General features: G+C 47.7%; 1 protein-coding gene across 3 annotated transcripts; it reads left to right on the top strand.

The window, feature by feature from the left end:
- The first annotated feature begins 1,859 nt into the window (after positions 1–1,859).
- TTPAL (alpha tocopherol transfer protein like) lies at positions 1,860–16,579 on the top strand. Of its 3 annotated transcripts, none has more exons than XM_027558479.1 (6): positions 1,860–1,962; positions 5,789–5,826; positions 6,410–6,869; positions 10,189–10,382; positions 12,030–12,140; positions 14,883–16,579. In XM_027558479.1, the coding sequence occupies exons 2-6, from the start codon at positions 5,812–5,814 to the stop codon at positions 15,159–15,161; spliced, it is 1,059 nt and encodes a 352-aa protein (XP_027414280.1). In that variant the 5' UTR covers positions 1,860–1,962; positions 5,789–5,811; the 3' UTR covers positions 15,162–16,579. The 3 variants fall into 3 exon arrangements, with proteins under 3 accessions (XP_027414280.1, XP_027414282.1, XP_027414281.1); XM_027558481.1 differs by lacking the exon at positions 5,789–5,826 and adding an exon at positions 2,764–2,990; XM_027558480.1 differs by lacking the exon at positions 5,789–5,826.

Here is a 16,579-nt window from a genome sequence, read left to right as displayed (position 1 = left end):
TTGTGATCCACACAGTCAAAGGCTTTGGAATAGTCAATAAAGCAGAAATAGATGTTTTTCTGGAACTCTCTTGCTTTTTCTATGATACAGCTGATGTTGGCAATTTGATCTCTGGTTCCTCTGCCTTTTCTAAAACCAGCTTGAACATCTGGAAGTTCACGGTTCACGTATTGCTGAAGCCTGGCTTGGAGAATTTTGAGCATTACTTTACTAGCGTGTGAGATGAGTGCGATTGTGTGGTAGTTTGAGCATTCTTTGGCATTGGCTTTCTTTGGGATTGGAATGAAAACTGACCTTTTCCAGTCCTGTGGCCACTGCTGAGTTTTCCAAATGTGCTGGCATATTGAGTGCAGCACTTTCACAGCATCATCTTTCAGGATTTGAAATAGCTCAACTGGAATTCCATCACCTCCACTAGCTTTGTTGGTAATGATGCTTTCCAAGGCCCACTTGACTTCACATTCCAGGATGTCTGGCTCTAGGTCAGTGATCAGTACATCCCCAAAATTGCATACTTAAAAAGGAATTCTTTTTTGTATGACAATATTCAACTTTAATTGAGCCTTCTGTCCTTTATCCCAGAAGTGGTAGAGTCAGAGCAGGAACGAAAACCCCTAACTCCCCAGACCCTTGCACCCGCTCCCAGCCCATTTAGCACCTAGCAGAGACTTCTGTGTCCTGCTGGTCCACGTGTGTCAGTCCTCATCTCCCTGGGACTCGTCTTGCTCCAGGGGTAAGAAAGGGGCTAGATTGTTTAACGCCATCTCCTGGATACTGCTTTGAGCTCTTGAGTCCTCCTGGACCACACAGTTTCTCTCCTAAAAGCGTTTCACTGTCTTTACCAGGACATCAGTATTATTCTGCTTGAAAGAGGGACCTAGGATATTGTCTCAAAAACTGTACAAAATATATGGGCGGGGAGGTGGAGGGCGCTGAGGATTTTAATGGACTGCGGTCAGAAGCGGAGAAGGCAATGGCACCCCACTCCAGTACTCTTGCCTGGAAAATCCCATGGACGGAGGAGCCTGGTGGGCTCCAGTCCATGGGGTCGCTGAGTCGGACACGACTGAGCGACTTCACTTTCACTTTTCACTTTCATGCATTGGAGAAGGAAATGGCAACCCACTCCAGTGTTCTTGCCTGGAGAATCCCAGGGACAGCGGAGCCTGATGGGCTGCCGTCATGGGGTCGCACAGAGTTGCACACGACTGAAGCGACTTAGCAGCAGCAGCAGCGGTCAGAAGGCTAGTAAAGCCTTTTTGAGGTTACCACTTTCTGAAACGGACTTCATGAACACCAAAGCAGGAAACAAAGAACTACTGAATCAAGATTCCAGAGCAAGAATTATGCACAAATGAGGGAAAGGAGGCCTAAGGAAGAATGGAAACTCGCTCAAAGTCACTTGGCTAAAGACAGACAGATGTCGGTCCCTGTATTGTAGTTTTAACCTTTGGAGCAGCCAGTCCTGGCGGCAGCTCTGGAATTTTGAAATGCTAACCCTGAGGTCTAGGTTTGAAGACCTATACTTCATTGGTTGACTCCGTTTCCCTTTCATAAAATAGCAGGATCCGTTTGAGAATCTAATGAGGTGACGGATGTAATACACCAGATGACATAGTTAATATGTTCTTGGCAAACGGCAGCTCCTTTCCTTCCTTCTCGAGGCCCCAGCTTCCCCAGCTACGCCACCGAAACCTGTGCCTCGCAGCCAGCCTCTCCCCAGATTCAGGAACCCACGGCGCGGTTTCGGCCACCAGGTGGGGACTGAATGCTTGTCCCTCAAGGAAAGGTCGCACATGCGCACTCACGGGGGCGGCGCCCCACCTTCCCACGCTCTGTGTACGTCACTTCCGGCGCGAGCGGCCGGGCCGGCTGGGCAGGGAGTGCGGGTCTGTTCTGTGCGCGCTGCCGGACGAGGCTCCCGCCGCCGATTGACCCGCGCTCCGCCCCGTAGCCGGGCCGGTGAGTGCCCGCGAGCCCGTGTGCCCGGGGGACGGGGGAGAGGGACCCCCGAGAGGGAGGGATGACCGGAAGTGGGGCACCCGCGTAGGGAGAGACCCCAGGAAACGGGGACCCCTGGGGAAGGGGTGACAACCGGAAGTAGGGGGCCTCGGAGGGTTGTTGACGCGGTGAGGGGGCTCTTGGGTCTCCAGGAACGGTGGATTCCTGACCTCTCCTGGGGGAGGGTGGGGAGGAAGGTGATGCTGGAAAAATGTTAGGCTCCAAGTGAGGAAGGTTCTCGGCTAACCCCTAACAAATCGTGTTTGCACCCATCTATATGCCCACCCATCGATTCCTTCACCAGATTGACCGAGTCGTGCGCTGTATTCGATACCGCCAGGGCCCTGGCTAGGTGCAGCGTGGAGCCCAGTGTGGAGCCCACGTCTTTGCTCTGCCTCACGCGATGGGTACCCTTGGGCCCTTAACCTCTCATCCACTGTTATTTACAGAGCACCGTCACTGTCCAAGCATTGGGGAGAGCAGTGAATGTGAGAGGCAATTTGTCTGCTGCCTTGAAATTCACATTCCAGTGGGCAGATCCCTCTTTGTAAAACAGTAACAGTATTAGTGTTCTCACCAAATATTGTGAAGATTAAACGAGAGATGGATGTAAAGTGGTTATCATAGGGCGCCATACATGGTAAAACATGCATGAACATGTTATCTCTTGTCATCATTCCACTGAGTTAAATTTCATAAAGCAAGCAATTATATTGAACGTTGCTGTGTGCCCAGCACTTCTAAGCATAGTGCCTTCCACAGGTGATCAGTAATTATTTGATAAATGAATGGATGGGTAAAACTGACTCAGAAGAGTTTCGGATAAACACACATGACACTGGACTGCAGTTTCTAAAAGAGAAATAGGAACCGAGTGCTGTGGAACACTGGAGTTAACCTGGAGAAGTCAAGGAAGGCTTCATAGAGGAGGTGACTTTGAAGCTAGGCCTGGTTGGAAACAAATGAGGTGAAGAAACTCCCAGACAGAGGTATCAGAAATGCATGAGGTGTTCGTTAGTTTGTTTTGACTGACATTTAATGTGCATTGAGAGGAGGAAAGGTGGGAGAGGGGCCGGAGAGGGACTTTGAGTCTAGTCTGTAGTCCATGGACATTACAGTCAGTTTTCGGCCAAGTAATGGATTGGAATTGCGGGCATCTGTTGGCGACTCCCAAGAAAACAGAGCCCAGGGTGGGTCCTGTGAACCATGATTGTTGATCTGTTCCTCACTCAGCATACCTCTGCCAAGCAGATTAAACTCATTCAACAAATATTTATGCAGCGCAGGCTATGTGTCTGACACCCTGTTAAGTGCTGTGTTTAAGATGATAAACAAGACAGTTGTGGATATTGCACACAAATTGCCTACAATTGCCACAGTGAGAGAAGTGCTATGCCACAGAGTTCCTGCAGGGGGCGCGGGGTGCTCCTAAACTGACCGGAGTCGGAGAGAGATGTCTTCCCTGCTTCAAAGTGGTCATCCCTGACCTGGATTATTTCAGTAGCCTCTAAATGGTCTCTTTGCTGCTGTCTTCATCGTCTTACAGTCATCCTCTTACATTCTCGAGACAACCCAGTGATCCTTTTAAAATCTAAATCCGATCATATCACTCTACTCAAAACCCTCCAAAGTGAGTAACTAAGCTCTTACTGGCCTACAAAGCCCAGTACCAGTTGGGACCCCAGTTCCTCTCTAAATCCATCTGCTAATATTCTCCGCCTTGTGCATTTGGCTCTTGCCATACTAGTCTCCTCCCTATTCCTTGATAAAGCCGGGCATGGTCCTGCCTCAGGCTTTGCACTTTCCTACCCCCACAGACCTACATGGCTTGCTCCCTCATCTCTTTCATCTTTGCACACATGTCACTTGATCTGGGTGAGGACTTCCCTGATCACCCTACTTAAAACTGCAGCTCTTATCTCCAGGTATATCCAACCCCCTTACCTGCAACCTCTTTGCCTGCGACCCCCTTGCCTGCTTTATTTCTCTCCATAGCCCTTATCATCTTCTAGTAGACTATACAATTTATTTTGCTTATATTCTGTCTCCCTAATGAAAATGTAAGCTCAGTGAAGGCAGGATTTTTTCTTTGCTCACTGCTGTATCCCCCAGTGCCTGGTCAAGGGCCTGGTACCTATTAAGTGCTTGGTATCTGTTGAATGCATGAAGTGACATCTAATAGGGTGTTGGCCAGAGGCACTGAAGGAAGAGCCTGCTAGTCAGAGAAAACAGGATGTGCAAAGACAAGAAGACCACCTTTGGGAGAAAATGAAAGAAGCTGGGCAGGGCTGGAGGTTAGCACACAAGCGACAGAGTGGGCAGACCTAAGAGTTGGAGGAGGTAGCCTGGTCACTGTGGCTGCTGTGGCCTGTGGGGAAGACTGGCTGTGTATGCACAGAGGCCCCAAGACAACCCCTGCCTTCCTTGTGGAGCTCAGAGTTGGGGAAGAGTGACAGCCCATGGACAGAGAGCTTGGGCTTCAAAACTGGGCAACCTTGCTGGAACCTTATTTGTGGAATATCTAAGGCAGCTATTTTTTTTTTTTTTTCATTTAGTGTGTTAGTTCAGCTCTTCTAAGAAGCAGACACTAGGGTGAGATTACAAATGGAAGAAATTTAATGGTGGCAACACATAAAAGGGAGGGGAAACTGGAGAAATCAGGGAGAGCTGCTGACAGCTATGTGAGCCTGGTCCCTGTGCAGGAGGTTTGGGCAAGAAGTCTTGGACTGCAGTAAAGGCTCGGCCAGGCTGATAGGGGATCCTCAAGGTTAAAGTTGCCTGTTGGAGGAGTCCTACGTTTCACTAATTCATTGGCTGGAGCCAGTCTGGAAAGTGTACATCCCCTGGGTGGTGGATCCAGAGGGACAGCAGCTGGGAACACCCATCAGTTATGTTCCACCCCCGCAGGAGATCTGGTCAGTTTTACAGCCGCCATGCCAAGTCATGTGTGGGTATGGTAAAAAATTTTAAAGGACAGTGAAGAGTCTCCTTTTCTCTTAAATGTTCAGTGTCTGGTTCTGTTGCTTAAAGGGAACCATGGTTAACAGTTTTCTTGTACTTTTCTTCCAAAAATTTTAGGTGCATTCACAAGTATATATTGTTAAAATATAAATACAAGTCTTTTTTTTTCATACTTTCCTGCAACCTGCTTTCTTTTTCCTTAACGTCAATTCATAAAGAGCTATCTAATTCCTTTTCATTACCAAATAGTATTCCGGGCATATGGTAATATTATTTAACTAGTCTCCAACAAGGAGATGGAGGTAAAGTATTTTCAGTCTTTTGCCATTACAGTTAATACTTGTAATGATCATCCATATTTTACACACACATATAAGTACATAAAAATGGAATGCTGGGCCAAAGCATAGTTTTTTTTTAAATCAAAGTATAGTGAATTTATAATGTTTCAGGTATATAGCAGAGTGATACAGTTATACATATGTATCTATTTTCAGATTCTTTTCCAGTACAGGGTATTATAAGATACTGAATATAGTCCTTGTAGTCTTATTGATTATGTATCTTACATATAGCAGTGTGTATCTCTTAATCACGAATTCCAGACTGGCTCCAGCCAATGAATGAGTGAAACGTAGGACTCCTCCAACAGGCAACTTTAACCTTGAGGATCCCCTATCAGCCTGGCCGAGCCTTTACTGCAGTCCAAGACTTCTTGCCCAAACCTCCTATATTTCCCCCTTTGGTCACCATAAATTGGTTTTCTACGTCTGTGAGTCTATTTCTGTTTTGTAAATAAGTTCATTTGTGTCCCTTTTTTTTTTAGATTCCACATGTAAATGATACCATATGACATCTGTAAGGGTATGTGGTTTGGAATCTTGATAATTGACACACTGCCCTAAAGAGGCTATGTCAGTTAATTCTCCCAACAACAAGCCCATCAGAATCCCTGTTTTGTGTTTTTGCTAATCTGACATTCAAAGGTGTTTTAGTTTCCATTTCTTTTATTACCAGTAAGGTCAAGCACCTGTTCATACCTCTGTGAGCAAGGGGTGTGTGTGTGTGTGTGTGTGTGTGTTCATACCTCTGTGAGCAAGGGGTGTGTGTGTGTGTGTGTGTGTGTGTGTTCATACCTCTGTGAGCAAGGGGTGTGTGTGTGTGTGTGTGTGTGTGTGTGTTCATACCTCTGTGAGCAAGGGGTGTGTGTGTGTGTGTGTGTGTGTGTGTGATGAGCGGTGTGTGTATCCTGCTGGAGCTGCCCCGGGGCTGGGTTGTACTGGACCTGACTGTGATTCAGATACTCCTCCAGGAGAGAACCACTGTTCTGAGGATTTGGGCTTGAGGATAGCATCTCTACCCACCTCCCTCACGCCACTCAGGGGTTTGGAGTGACCGATGCCAGTGCCGGGCTTTCTCGGCATCAGGCAGGGCTTCTGATTCGCAGGGATCCTGGGAGCTAATGTCAGAAGAAAGTGACTCGCTGAGAACCAGCCCTTCCGTGGCCTCGCTTTCGGAAAATGAGTTGCCGCCGCCTTCCGCCCCCGCCGGCTACGTGTGCTCGCTGACCGAGGACCTGGTGGCCAAAGCCAGGGAGGAGCTGCAGGAGAAGCCGGAATGGAGGCTCCGCGACGTGCAGGCCCTGCGGGACATGGTGCGCAAGGAGTGCCCCAACCTGAGCACCTCGCTGGAGGACGCCTTCCTGCTGCGCTTCCTCCGCGCCCGCAAGTTTGACTACGACCGGGCCCTCCAGCTGCTCATCAACTACCACAGCTGCCGGAGAAGCTGGCCCGAAGTCTTCAACAACCTGCGGCCTTCCGCCTTGAAGGAGGTCCTGGCCTCCGGCTTCCTTACCGTGCTGCCGCACACCGACCCCAGGGGCTGCCACGTCCTCTGCCTCCGCCCAGGTACCGCGCTTGCTGGGGGCGCGGGGGAGGGATGGGCGTGGGTACAGTCTGGGATGTGTCTGCCCAGGATACTCTGTGTGTGTGTGTGTGTGTGTGTGTCTTATTCCCTTTAGTCCCCTCCTGGCCTTAATCAAGGCTGCTCTGTGTGTGTGTGTGTGTGTGTGTGTGTGTGTCTGTGTGTGTGTCTGTGTCTGTGTCTGTGTCTGTGTCTGTGTCTGTGTACAGTCTGGGATGTGTCTGCCCAGGATACTCTGTGTGTGTGTGTGTGTGTGTGTGTGTGTGTGTGTGTGTGTCTGTGTCTGTGTCTGTGTCTGTGTCTGTGTCTGTGTCTGTGTCTGTGTCTGTGTACAGTCTGGGATGTGTCTGCCCAGGATACTCTGTGTGTGTGTGTGTGTGTGTGTGTCTTATTCCCTTTAGTCCCCTCCTGGCCTTAATCAAGGCTGCTGTGTGTGTGTGTGTGTGTGTGTCTGTGTGTGTGTGTGTGTCTGTGTCTGTGTCTGTGTCTGTGTCTGTGTCTGCCTTATTCCCTTTTGTCCCCTCCTGGCCTTAGTCAGAGCTAGACCCAGAATCCTTCTTAAGAGGACAGGAGCCGAGACCACCATTCTCCTGTCTCTGCTTCTGCCTGTCTGTCAGTCTGTGTGTCCCTCTGGGCCACGTTTTCTGCTGCCCTTTGCACATCTTCACACTTCTGTCCGAGTACTGGCTTTTGATCCCTCTGTACACCCCTCAGCTTACCTGGCCACCCAAATAAGTTCCTTCAGTGCAGATTCCAGATTTCTAGGGTTGGGAATCTGGTGAGCTTAGAAAGCAACCCAGGGCTGCTGGGACACCCCCACTCCTACCCTGTCACTCCTTAGTGAGCAGGTGAGGTACAGATATCAATGTCTGCCTGCCTCCTCTGACTTCTCCCCCCTCCCCTCTGCTTTGTGAAGTCAGTGAAAAGCTTCACGTCAGATGCACTTTTCCATCTCAGCAGTGCATGATGGTAATTGAAATGCCTGACATTTCCATGATGCAGTAGTTTGCAATGGGGGTAGTTTTCTCCCTATTCCCTCCCCCACCAAAGTATCAGAAATGCGAGAGGAGGCTTTTTGGTTAACATAGAGACCAAGGGGTCCTAGAACTCAAGCATTCTGATTCTCTGTCTTCTTTTCCTTCTTTCCTGACCCTAAATACTTAGTACACTCAGGAGAGTTCTCTGCTCTTCCCCCTGCCTCAATATTTTCCGTCAGAGCCGAGCTGAGAACAAATGTGAAAGTCAGATGGCTGTGTTCTTCTTCCCAAACATGCCAGGAACATGAGAACCTGCTGGGCACCCTTTCTGCTCCTGTGCAAATAACTTCTTAAAGGGACAGCTGATGGGGAGTGGAAGCCTCCCTCTGTCTTGACACCCCCACGTTACCATTTCCTTTAGTCATTTACCAAAGCTTGTTGGGAGACCAGCCTTTTCTGTGTACCAGGCACAGTATTAACTGCTTTACCTGCTGTTTTAGGTGTTTTCTAAAATTAGGTGGTGTTCATATTAAAACAGGGCTTCCCAGGTGACTCAGTGGTAAAGAGTCTGCCTGCCAATGCAGGAGACATGGGTTCCACCCCTGGGTTGGGAAGATCCCCTGAAGGAGGAAATGGCAATCCAATCCAGTATTCTCTTCTGGAAAATTCCATGAACAGAGAAGCCTGGCTGTCCATGGGTTGCAAAGAACTGGACATGGCTGAGCAACAGAGCATGCATGCACTCATTTTACAATAAACAAGGTGGTCAAGCAGTCAGGGCACCAGGAAACCTAGAAACCAGTCAACGGGACTTTCTGCTGCTCCTCTGTACTCAGCTCATATGAATATTACAAAACAATCAGATGTTACCACACTGGTTTTGCCTGTTTGCGTGCTTTCAACTCTTAGCTCCTGAGATGGATTCCCCCCCCGCCATATGTCTGGAGCAGATTTGAACACCTCCCCACAAACTCATCATTTTAGCAGGAGGCAGACAGATTTTTGTTCTCAACTAGCTCCCCTGGTGGCTCAGCTGGTAAAGAATCTGCCTGCAATGTGGGAGACCTGTGTTTGATCCCTAGGTTGGGAAGATCTCCTGGAGAAGGGAACCGCTATCCACTCCGGTATTCTGGCCTGGAGAATTCCATGGATTGTATAGTTCATGGGGTCGCAAAGAGTCGGACATGACTGAACGACTTTCACTTCACTTCAATGTGAAATAAATCTGGAAGGTGTTGGGTTTGCATTTTTGTAAGCTCTTTTGAGACATACGTGATTGTAAAGGATGACAGCCAGTCTGTAGAAGCAGATTTAATTGGCAGCACTACAAATAGCAAGCTGGCACAATTTTTACACAAAGATTTTTTTGTATAGAATTATTGAACATGTCACAAATCTCATTGCGGACAATCCAGTAGAGTTTTATCTTTCTAAGATAAAAGAGACACACGTGTCTTGGTGGGATTTTCTTGAGAATAGTAGATAACACTCAAAAGTTGTCATTCTCATCTTTTCCCCAAAGAAAGAAAGACTCCTCAATCATATGGGGAGCATTAAGGGAGCAACCAGCCTGGAAAGGGGAGTTTGTTCAAGCTACACCATTGGGAAACCATCTCCATCTCTGCTGTCCTTGGTCTGGGCATCATCCTCGGACCAGCTCTTGCCTCATGGGTCCCTGGGTCTCAGGCTCCCAGCCTCACCACTACAAGACAGAAGAGAGATCTTCTCTTCCTGAAGGGCCCAGGTCCTTTGGGGCCAAGAATTGAGTCCCTGTGCTTCTTCTTGACCTCACTTGGATTACTTGCTGTGGCCAGGAGGATGCTGTGCCCACACTGGCCAAGCCTACCTCTGGACCCAGGAGTGAAGTCACTTTACACACTCAGTATGGCTAGCATGGGAAGAAGTGGTTCCCCCCAAGGAAGATGAGGGTGGTCTTACGAAGATAAGGGCACTTGTGATGGCAGAAGGCGCACATGTCCATTAAGGCAAGCATTATTATCCCATTCGACTTAGGAGGAGACGTAGGCCCAGAATGAGGAGAAAACTTACCCCAGGTCACACAGCTAGGAAGATGCAAACCCCAGGTGAGTCTGACTTCAGAGCTCACGACTTCATCTTCAACACTCAATTGCTTTTCCATTTCAGAACGTGCTGCTATGTTTGGAGTCAAGAAGCATCAGCTCCCACTTAAAGATCTAAATAGTCATGCCAGTAGAATTCTTTTCCATTTTTAAGCAACGGTTTAGGAAGGAGATAAATCCTGGCCTATCTGATTACGTGTTTGTATTCATTTCTGTAACATACTGTCCATCTTTTACGACCTTAGACAGGTGGATCCCGAGCAACTATCCAATTACGGAAAACATCCGAGCCATATACCTGACACTAGAGAAACTCATTCAGTCTGAAGAAACCCAGGTGAATGGAATTGTAATTCTTGCAGACTACAAAGGAGTGAGCTTATCAAAGGCATCTCATTTTGGCCCTTTTATAGCCAAAAAGGTGATTGGCATCCTTCAGGTATGGCTCCTATCTGTCATGTACCTGTCCTGTGGCTGTTTGTCTTTCCCAGGGCCCTGTCTACCTCCAGTTCCACGTAATACACAAACCCCACCTCCCACGCCTCCCCACAGTCAGGACAATACAAAAGCATTATGGGAAGAAATGTAAAAGTCCAGTTCACCACTCATTCTCATCAAGGTCTCCAGTAGTTACTGGGCAAAATCAACTTTAGGACAAGAGCCCAAAAACCAGAGAAATGCTTTCTGCTTTGTTTGTTTGTTTGTTTGGGGGTTTTTTTTTTGGCCCAGAAGACAGAGAAATTCTTGACAAATGGAACTGAGATGTTTCTGCTGAGGTGATGGAGCCTCTCCTTTTTTCTGTAGAACCTGGGCTCAGGGAACCCTGCTGGGCTGTTTTGGTCAGATGCTTTTCACACCTCATGTTGTGCATTTCAGAACACAAGTCTCTGGGAACCATAAAGTTCCTCCTGCGTCTGCAGTGTGTGAGATGGTTTGCACATGCAAAGTGCTTGTTTTTTTAATTGAAGTATATACTTGCTTTACAGTATTATGTTAGTTTAAGGTGTACAGCAGAATGATTCAGTATTTTTATAGATTATACTCCATTAAAAGGTATTACAAAATAATGGCTATAATTCCCTGTGCTGTCCAATATATTGTTGTTGCTGCAAAGCACACTTACAGTCATGGTAAGCCATTCAGTCCTTCAGGGAATTCTCTGAGATACACAAGGTAAGAGTTATCTTTCCTTGTTGATAGAAGAGGAAACCTTCAGGATGTAGTCTGGCAGCCTGGACCCTCATTCATCAGACCCAGTCGATGGGGTGCTGTCTCCTGTGAGCTGTGGGGCACCAGTGATCCCACGATTCTCCCCCATCAAATTCCATGGTGTTTGAGCCTGTCTTGTGCACCAGGCTGATTATTTAAACATTTAAATGTCACTTCCAGTCATTATCAGAAATGTGAATTCTTGTGTGGAGGTAATACTTGGGCTTCCCTTAGCTTCCACTCTTCTTTGCTTCTGCCAAATATTGTGCAGATTCAAGTGTCAGGATAATGCATTCAATCAGTGGTTTTCTAGTCCTGTAAGATGGTCTGGGGGACAAAAAATGTTCCAGGGTCAAGTATGTTTGGGAAATACAGCATAGCATGCCCCTTTCTTGTGAATTTCAACATAAACATTTGCATACTAAAAGCCTGACCAGTCCCGCAGTTAAGGAAACCTGTTTGACTGTATTTAGTCTACTGTTTCTCAAACTCAGTTGCTTACCACAGAACCCTTTTTGCATCACAGGCTAGTAACATCCTGAGAAATACACTTTGGGCAACACTGATCTAGAAGGCCTGGTATTTGTTAGATCTGACCACACAGGCTCAGACTGTTTTTTTGCCCTAAGAAGGGCAGCTATCCACCTGCTTGCCTAACCCTTTCCTAAGCCAGCTCTGGGTCCTTAGATAGACTCTTTGCCTGAGACCCATCTTCCTGTCTAGCCCTGACTTGGGCTGTCTTTGAAGAGACTGGGAGAATCAGACCAGACTGATGTTGGGGCTAAAAATGGGGAAGGCAGGCTGTGGTAACTGAGTTTTCAGATTCTTAACATCGGGATTCTAACATTCCCTTCCCTTCCCTTCCCTTCCCCCACAGGATGGTTTCCCCATTCGGATCAAAGCAGTCCATGTAGTGAATGAACCTCGAATATTTAAAGGTATTTTTGCCATCATAAAACCATTTCTGAAGGAGAAGATAGCAAACAGAGTAAGTGATGATCCTATCAAAGATACTTTACTTTTTTTTTATGCTTCCTTTTCTGTGACATCTCTAAGTTTATTGCAACAACTATAAACTTATTATTCTTTTTTTTTAAGATTTACATATTTATTATTTTTTGTTTCACTGGGTCTTCATTGCTGTGTGTGGTCTTCTCATTGCAGTGGCTTCTCTTGTTGCAGAGCACGGGCTCTACGCACATGGGCTCAGTAGCTGTGGCTCGTGGGCTCTAGAGTGCTGGTTCCGTAGTTGGGCCACATTTAGTTGCTCCACGGCACATGGGATCTTCCCAGATCGGGGATCAAACCCGTGGTCTCTTCACTGGCAGACAGATTCTTAACCACTAGACCACTGGAGAAGCCCAGTTTATCATTCTTGCCTGGGACTACTAAGTTGGAAAGTACGAGGTTTCAGATAAAATAAGTGAACAGTCTTTTCTGTGAGGGGAAGATGAAATTAATGGGAAAATAATACTTGACTGTAGAGAGAGCAGACCCAGGGTTGTTTTTGTAGGAGCATCTCTGCTCCATGATCATTTAGGCTTTTTAATATCCTGGTCTGGGCATTGTGAACCAATATCATATTTTATGTATGCTGCTGCTGCTGCTGCTAAGTCGCGTCAGTCGTGTCCGACTCTGTGTGACCCCACAGCCGGCAGCCCACCAGGCTCCCCCGTCCCTGGGATTCTCCAGGCAAGAACCCTGGAGTGGGTTGCCATTTCCTTCTCCAATGCATGAAAGTGAAAAGTGGAAGTGAAGTCGAATAGTCGTGTACGACTCTTAGCGACCCCATGGACTGCAGCCTACCAGGCTCCTCCGTCCATGGGATTTTCCACACAAGAGTACTGGAGTGGGGTGCCATTGCCTTGAGGACGTGGCAAAGGGTGGGCATTGGGTGGGCAGTTAAAAAGAGTCCTGGCAATTTCTGACTGTAGCTCCTTGTGCTTTAAAACTGTTGTCTATTTGTCGCTCAGTCGTATCCAACTTCTTGAGATCCCATGGACTGTAGCCTGCCAGGCTCCTCTGTCCATGGGATTCTCCAGGCAAGAATACTGGAGTGGGTAGCCATTGCCTTCTCCAGGGGATCTTCCTCACCCAGGTATTGAACCCAGGTCTCCTGCATTTGCAGGCAGATTCTTTACCATCCAAGCTATAGGAAAGTCCCTGTAGCTTAAATTGTTTAAGCCTTTCCATTTACTTAATTTGTTGTCTTACTGTGTGAAGTTTGTAGAGTAATTCAAGGTTTATGAGATCTGTGAGTTTATAGTTTAATTTTTATGTTAGAGAGGATAGGTGACACTTTAAAAAGACAGTCTGGGGACTTCCCTGGTGGTCCAGGAATTAGGACTCTGAACTTTCACTCCAGGGGACCTGGGTTTGATCCCTGGTTGGGGAGCTAAGATTCTGCAAACCGCAAGGTGCAGCCAAAAAAGAAAAAAACAATAGTCTTCCTCTGACCCTGAAGAGCCAGTGATCTTTTAAACTTTCCGAGGACCATGACTGAAATGTGATGGGTGGTAGGCCTAGGAAAATGGTTATGGTCACTCACATACTCTTCAATTTTGTTCTCGCTTTCAAAGAGGAAATGTAGAATCTCATTTGTGAGGGAGGGAACTTGAAATCCAGATTCCCAGGCCTTTTCCCCAAAGATTTCAACTCGTCAGTTCAGGGGTAGAGCCCAGGAACCTGTGCTTTTAAGACTTCCTTAGGTGATTCTGCTGCACTGTTAGGATTGAGGACCTCTCAGTGTGGCCTCCCACCCTGGGTTTGAACCCATGTTGCTTCCTGGAGCTTCTGTTTGGAACCTGCTTTTACCAAAGCAGTCTTTGGGCAAGGTCTTTTACATCTACAAAATGACCTTACTGGTGTCCAATAATCTGTTCAATTGGTCCATCGTATGGTAATTCATCCACTCAAAACTATTTTTTTATCAGCTTTGTGCAGATATGGTCTCAATGAACAAAACAGACCAAAATCTCCGCCCCCAAGAAGCTTACGTTCTAGAGAGACAGACAGTGAGTTATGTCTGTTATCTAGGATGAGAAGGTGCTAATGCTATGGAGAAAAATAAAAAAGAGAAAGGAGACAGCAGGTTCTGGAAGGAAAGGAGCGATAGTATTCCGTAGGATAGTCAGAGGTGGTGTCATTGAGAAGTTGGCGTTTGAGCGAAGACGTGAATTCATGAGGGAGTGAGCCTTACAGGGATCTGGGGGACTCTGAGCCGGGCGGGGGGCGGGGGAAGCAGGCCTGGAGGAGCCCCAGCGGGGCATGGGAGGAAGGGGAGGCAGAGGTGTAACGGGCCAGACCGTGTGGGCCATCATGTGGACTCTGGTGTTTAGTCTGCGTGAGATGGGTGCACTGAAGTCCATGTGTTTTAGAGGAGTGACTTGATCTGACCTACATTGACGAGTGCTTAGGCTGTGGTGGGACAAGGGTTTAAGCACAGAACGGAGGAAGACACTCAGAATCCAGGAAAGAAGGGATGGTGAACTGGTCCCACTAGGGTAGCAGGGAGGTGCCAGAATGCTGGAGGTATTTTGAAGGACCAGCTAACAGGATACAGGGTGTGAGGAAAAGAGGGTGAAGGATCCTCAAGCTTTTCACGGCACTGGAAGAGTGGAGTTGGCATCAACCATTCCCTTATTCATTCAATAGATGTGTGTTTGAACACCTTCTAGTAAAGGTTATGATTAACCCAAGGACTTGTGTGCTTTCCTTTCATTCTCTGTAGTTTTTCCTTCACGGGTCTGACCTGAACTCTCTCCACACAAACCTTCCAAGAAACATCCTCCCCAGGGAATACGGGGGCACGGCTGGAGAGCTGGACATCACTGCCTGGAACGCGGTGCTGCTGGCCTCGGAGGAGGACTTCGTAAGGGAGTTCTGCCAGCCGGGCCCTCCCTGTGACAGCATCCTGGGCCAGGCCTTGCCGCCCGAGGGGCTGAGCTCAGAGGTGCCCTGTGATGACTCCATGCGGGCCATGAAATCGCAGCTGTACTCCTGCTACTAGGCAGTCCCCCGCGAATGTCACCATCTTTACAACCTTTCCTTCTTTCTTCGGAGAGGCCCAAGGAGGATTCGAGGTGCCAGGGATTGTCTTGCTCCTTGGAACGGAACTGTAGCATGGAGGAAAATCCTGGACAGCTCTGAGCCATAGGGTGAGGCTTGGGTGGCTTGAATGACTCTGTGGAAGACATGGAGAAAGTCCCCCAGCAATTCCAAAATATTTGGAATCCCAGTGTGCAGCCATGAATGTGGAAGCCGTATCTGGTTCTTAGAGAGCTCAAGGCAAGAAAAATGAGGACCAACGTCACTTTGATCCCACATTCCAGGAGAAAACCCCGATTGGCCAGGCAGTGCATTCCTGTGAGACGGTTTGGCCGAGCCTGCCAGGGGGCCACATGTGAGATGATGAGATTGTCTTGAAAGAGACTACAGACCTCTCTCATCTTGAAAGTCAGAGGTCCATCACTGGGTCTGGAAAGCACCTTCACTGAATCATGCAAGAGGACAGAAGCAGCACCTCCTGATCAAACTCGGGAACCAGGGGCCTTATGTACCTCTGGGATTCATGGGTTGAATCTTGCAATAGAACCTTAAAGTTTTTCCGAACCCATAAAGCCTTAGTCCTGGTTCTCAAAAGAATCATACATGATCCTAGACGCACGTGATTTTACTCAACCAAGAAGCCTGGACGTCAGTCCTGTGTAGCTAAAAGAATTCTGGCCTAAGAATTATGAGACTTGGGCCCCAGCCTTAGATGTGTTTCTGTGGACAGGACACACGAGCCTCTGTGGCCTCCAGCCTTCTCATCTGTAAAATCAGGCTGAATGAAGTGACGATGAGGGCCCTTTTGTCCACTAACGGGGCTCTGCAATTTGGTTATTTATTGAATGTTAGACATTGGTTTTCTGCCTAGAAAGAGCACTCTCTAGATACCAGTGGTTGGATTCTGTATTTTTGCGGTATGCATGGGCCTTCCCAAGAGGGATGCGTCATTGCTTCGGCCCTGTCTTTATAGAAACCAGTGGATCAGCAATACCCATTTTCCTTTCACAGGGAGGGTAGTGAAGGCAGATGCGATGCCCATGATCTTGGATGAATTCCTTCCATCTCTGAGACTCTGGCTTATATTTTAAACTTGGCGATGGTAAAGGGTTAAATTAATTGGCATTCTTAAAATTTGGCCTCTGGAAATAAGGGCAAGTTATTCTGGGACACCTGCACCCCAACCCACTTGAGTTTCTATCTCTCATGTCCAGCCAGATTGAATGTTAGTTCTGCATTTTAGCACTTTAGACCCTTCCTGTCAAGAACTTAGCCTTAGCCCAGGCCTCAAATTAGGTGGTTCATCTGATGGCTTTTGACCTATTTCCTTTCATTCATTCCATGCATATTGTGGTGTTAAAAAGTGACAAGTACCATGCA

The sequence above is a fragment of the Bos indicus x Bos taurus genome, chromosome 13 (genome assembly GCF_003369695.1).
Source record: "Bos indicus x Bos taurus breed Angus x Brahman F1 hybrid chromosome 13, Bos_hybrid_MaternalHap_v2.0, whole genome shotgun sequence".
Lineage (NCBI taxonomy): Eukaryota > Metazoa > Chordata > Mammalia > Artiodactyla > Bovidae > Bos > Bos indicus x Bos taurus.
Note: the sequence above shows the minus strand (reverse complement) of the source record. Positions and strands in the feature narration are given on the sequence as shown.

What these genes read in the sequence shown, in the direction of transcription:
- TTPAL (XM_027558479.1), top strand. An exon ending in AGGTGATTGGCATCCTTCAG is followed by an intron (nt 10,383 to 12,029) that starts GTATGGCTCCTA and finishes CTTCCCCCACAG; the next exon opens with GATGGTTTCCCCATTCGGAT. An exon ending in AGGAGAAGATAGCAAACAGA is followed by an intron (nt 12,141 to 14,882) that starts GTAAGTGATGAT and finishes CATTCTCTGTAG; the next exon opens with TTTTTCCTTCACGGGTCTGA.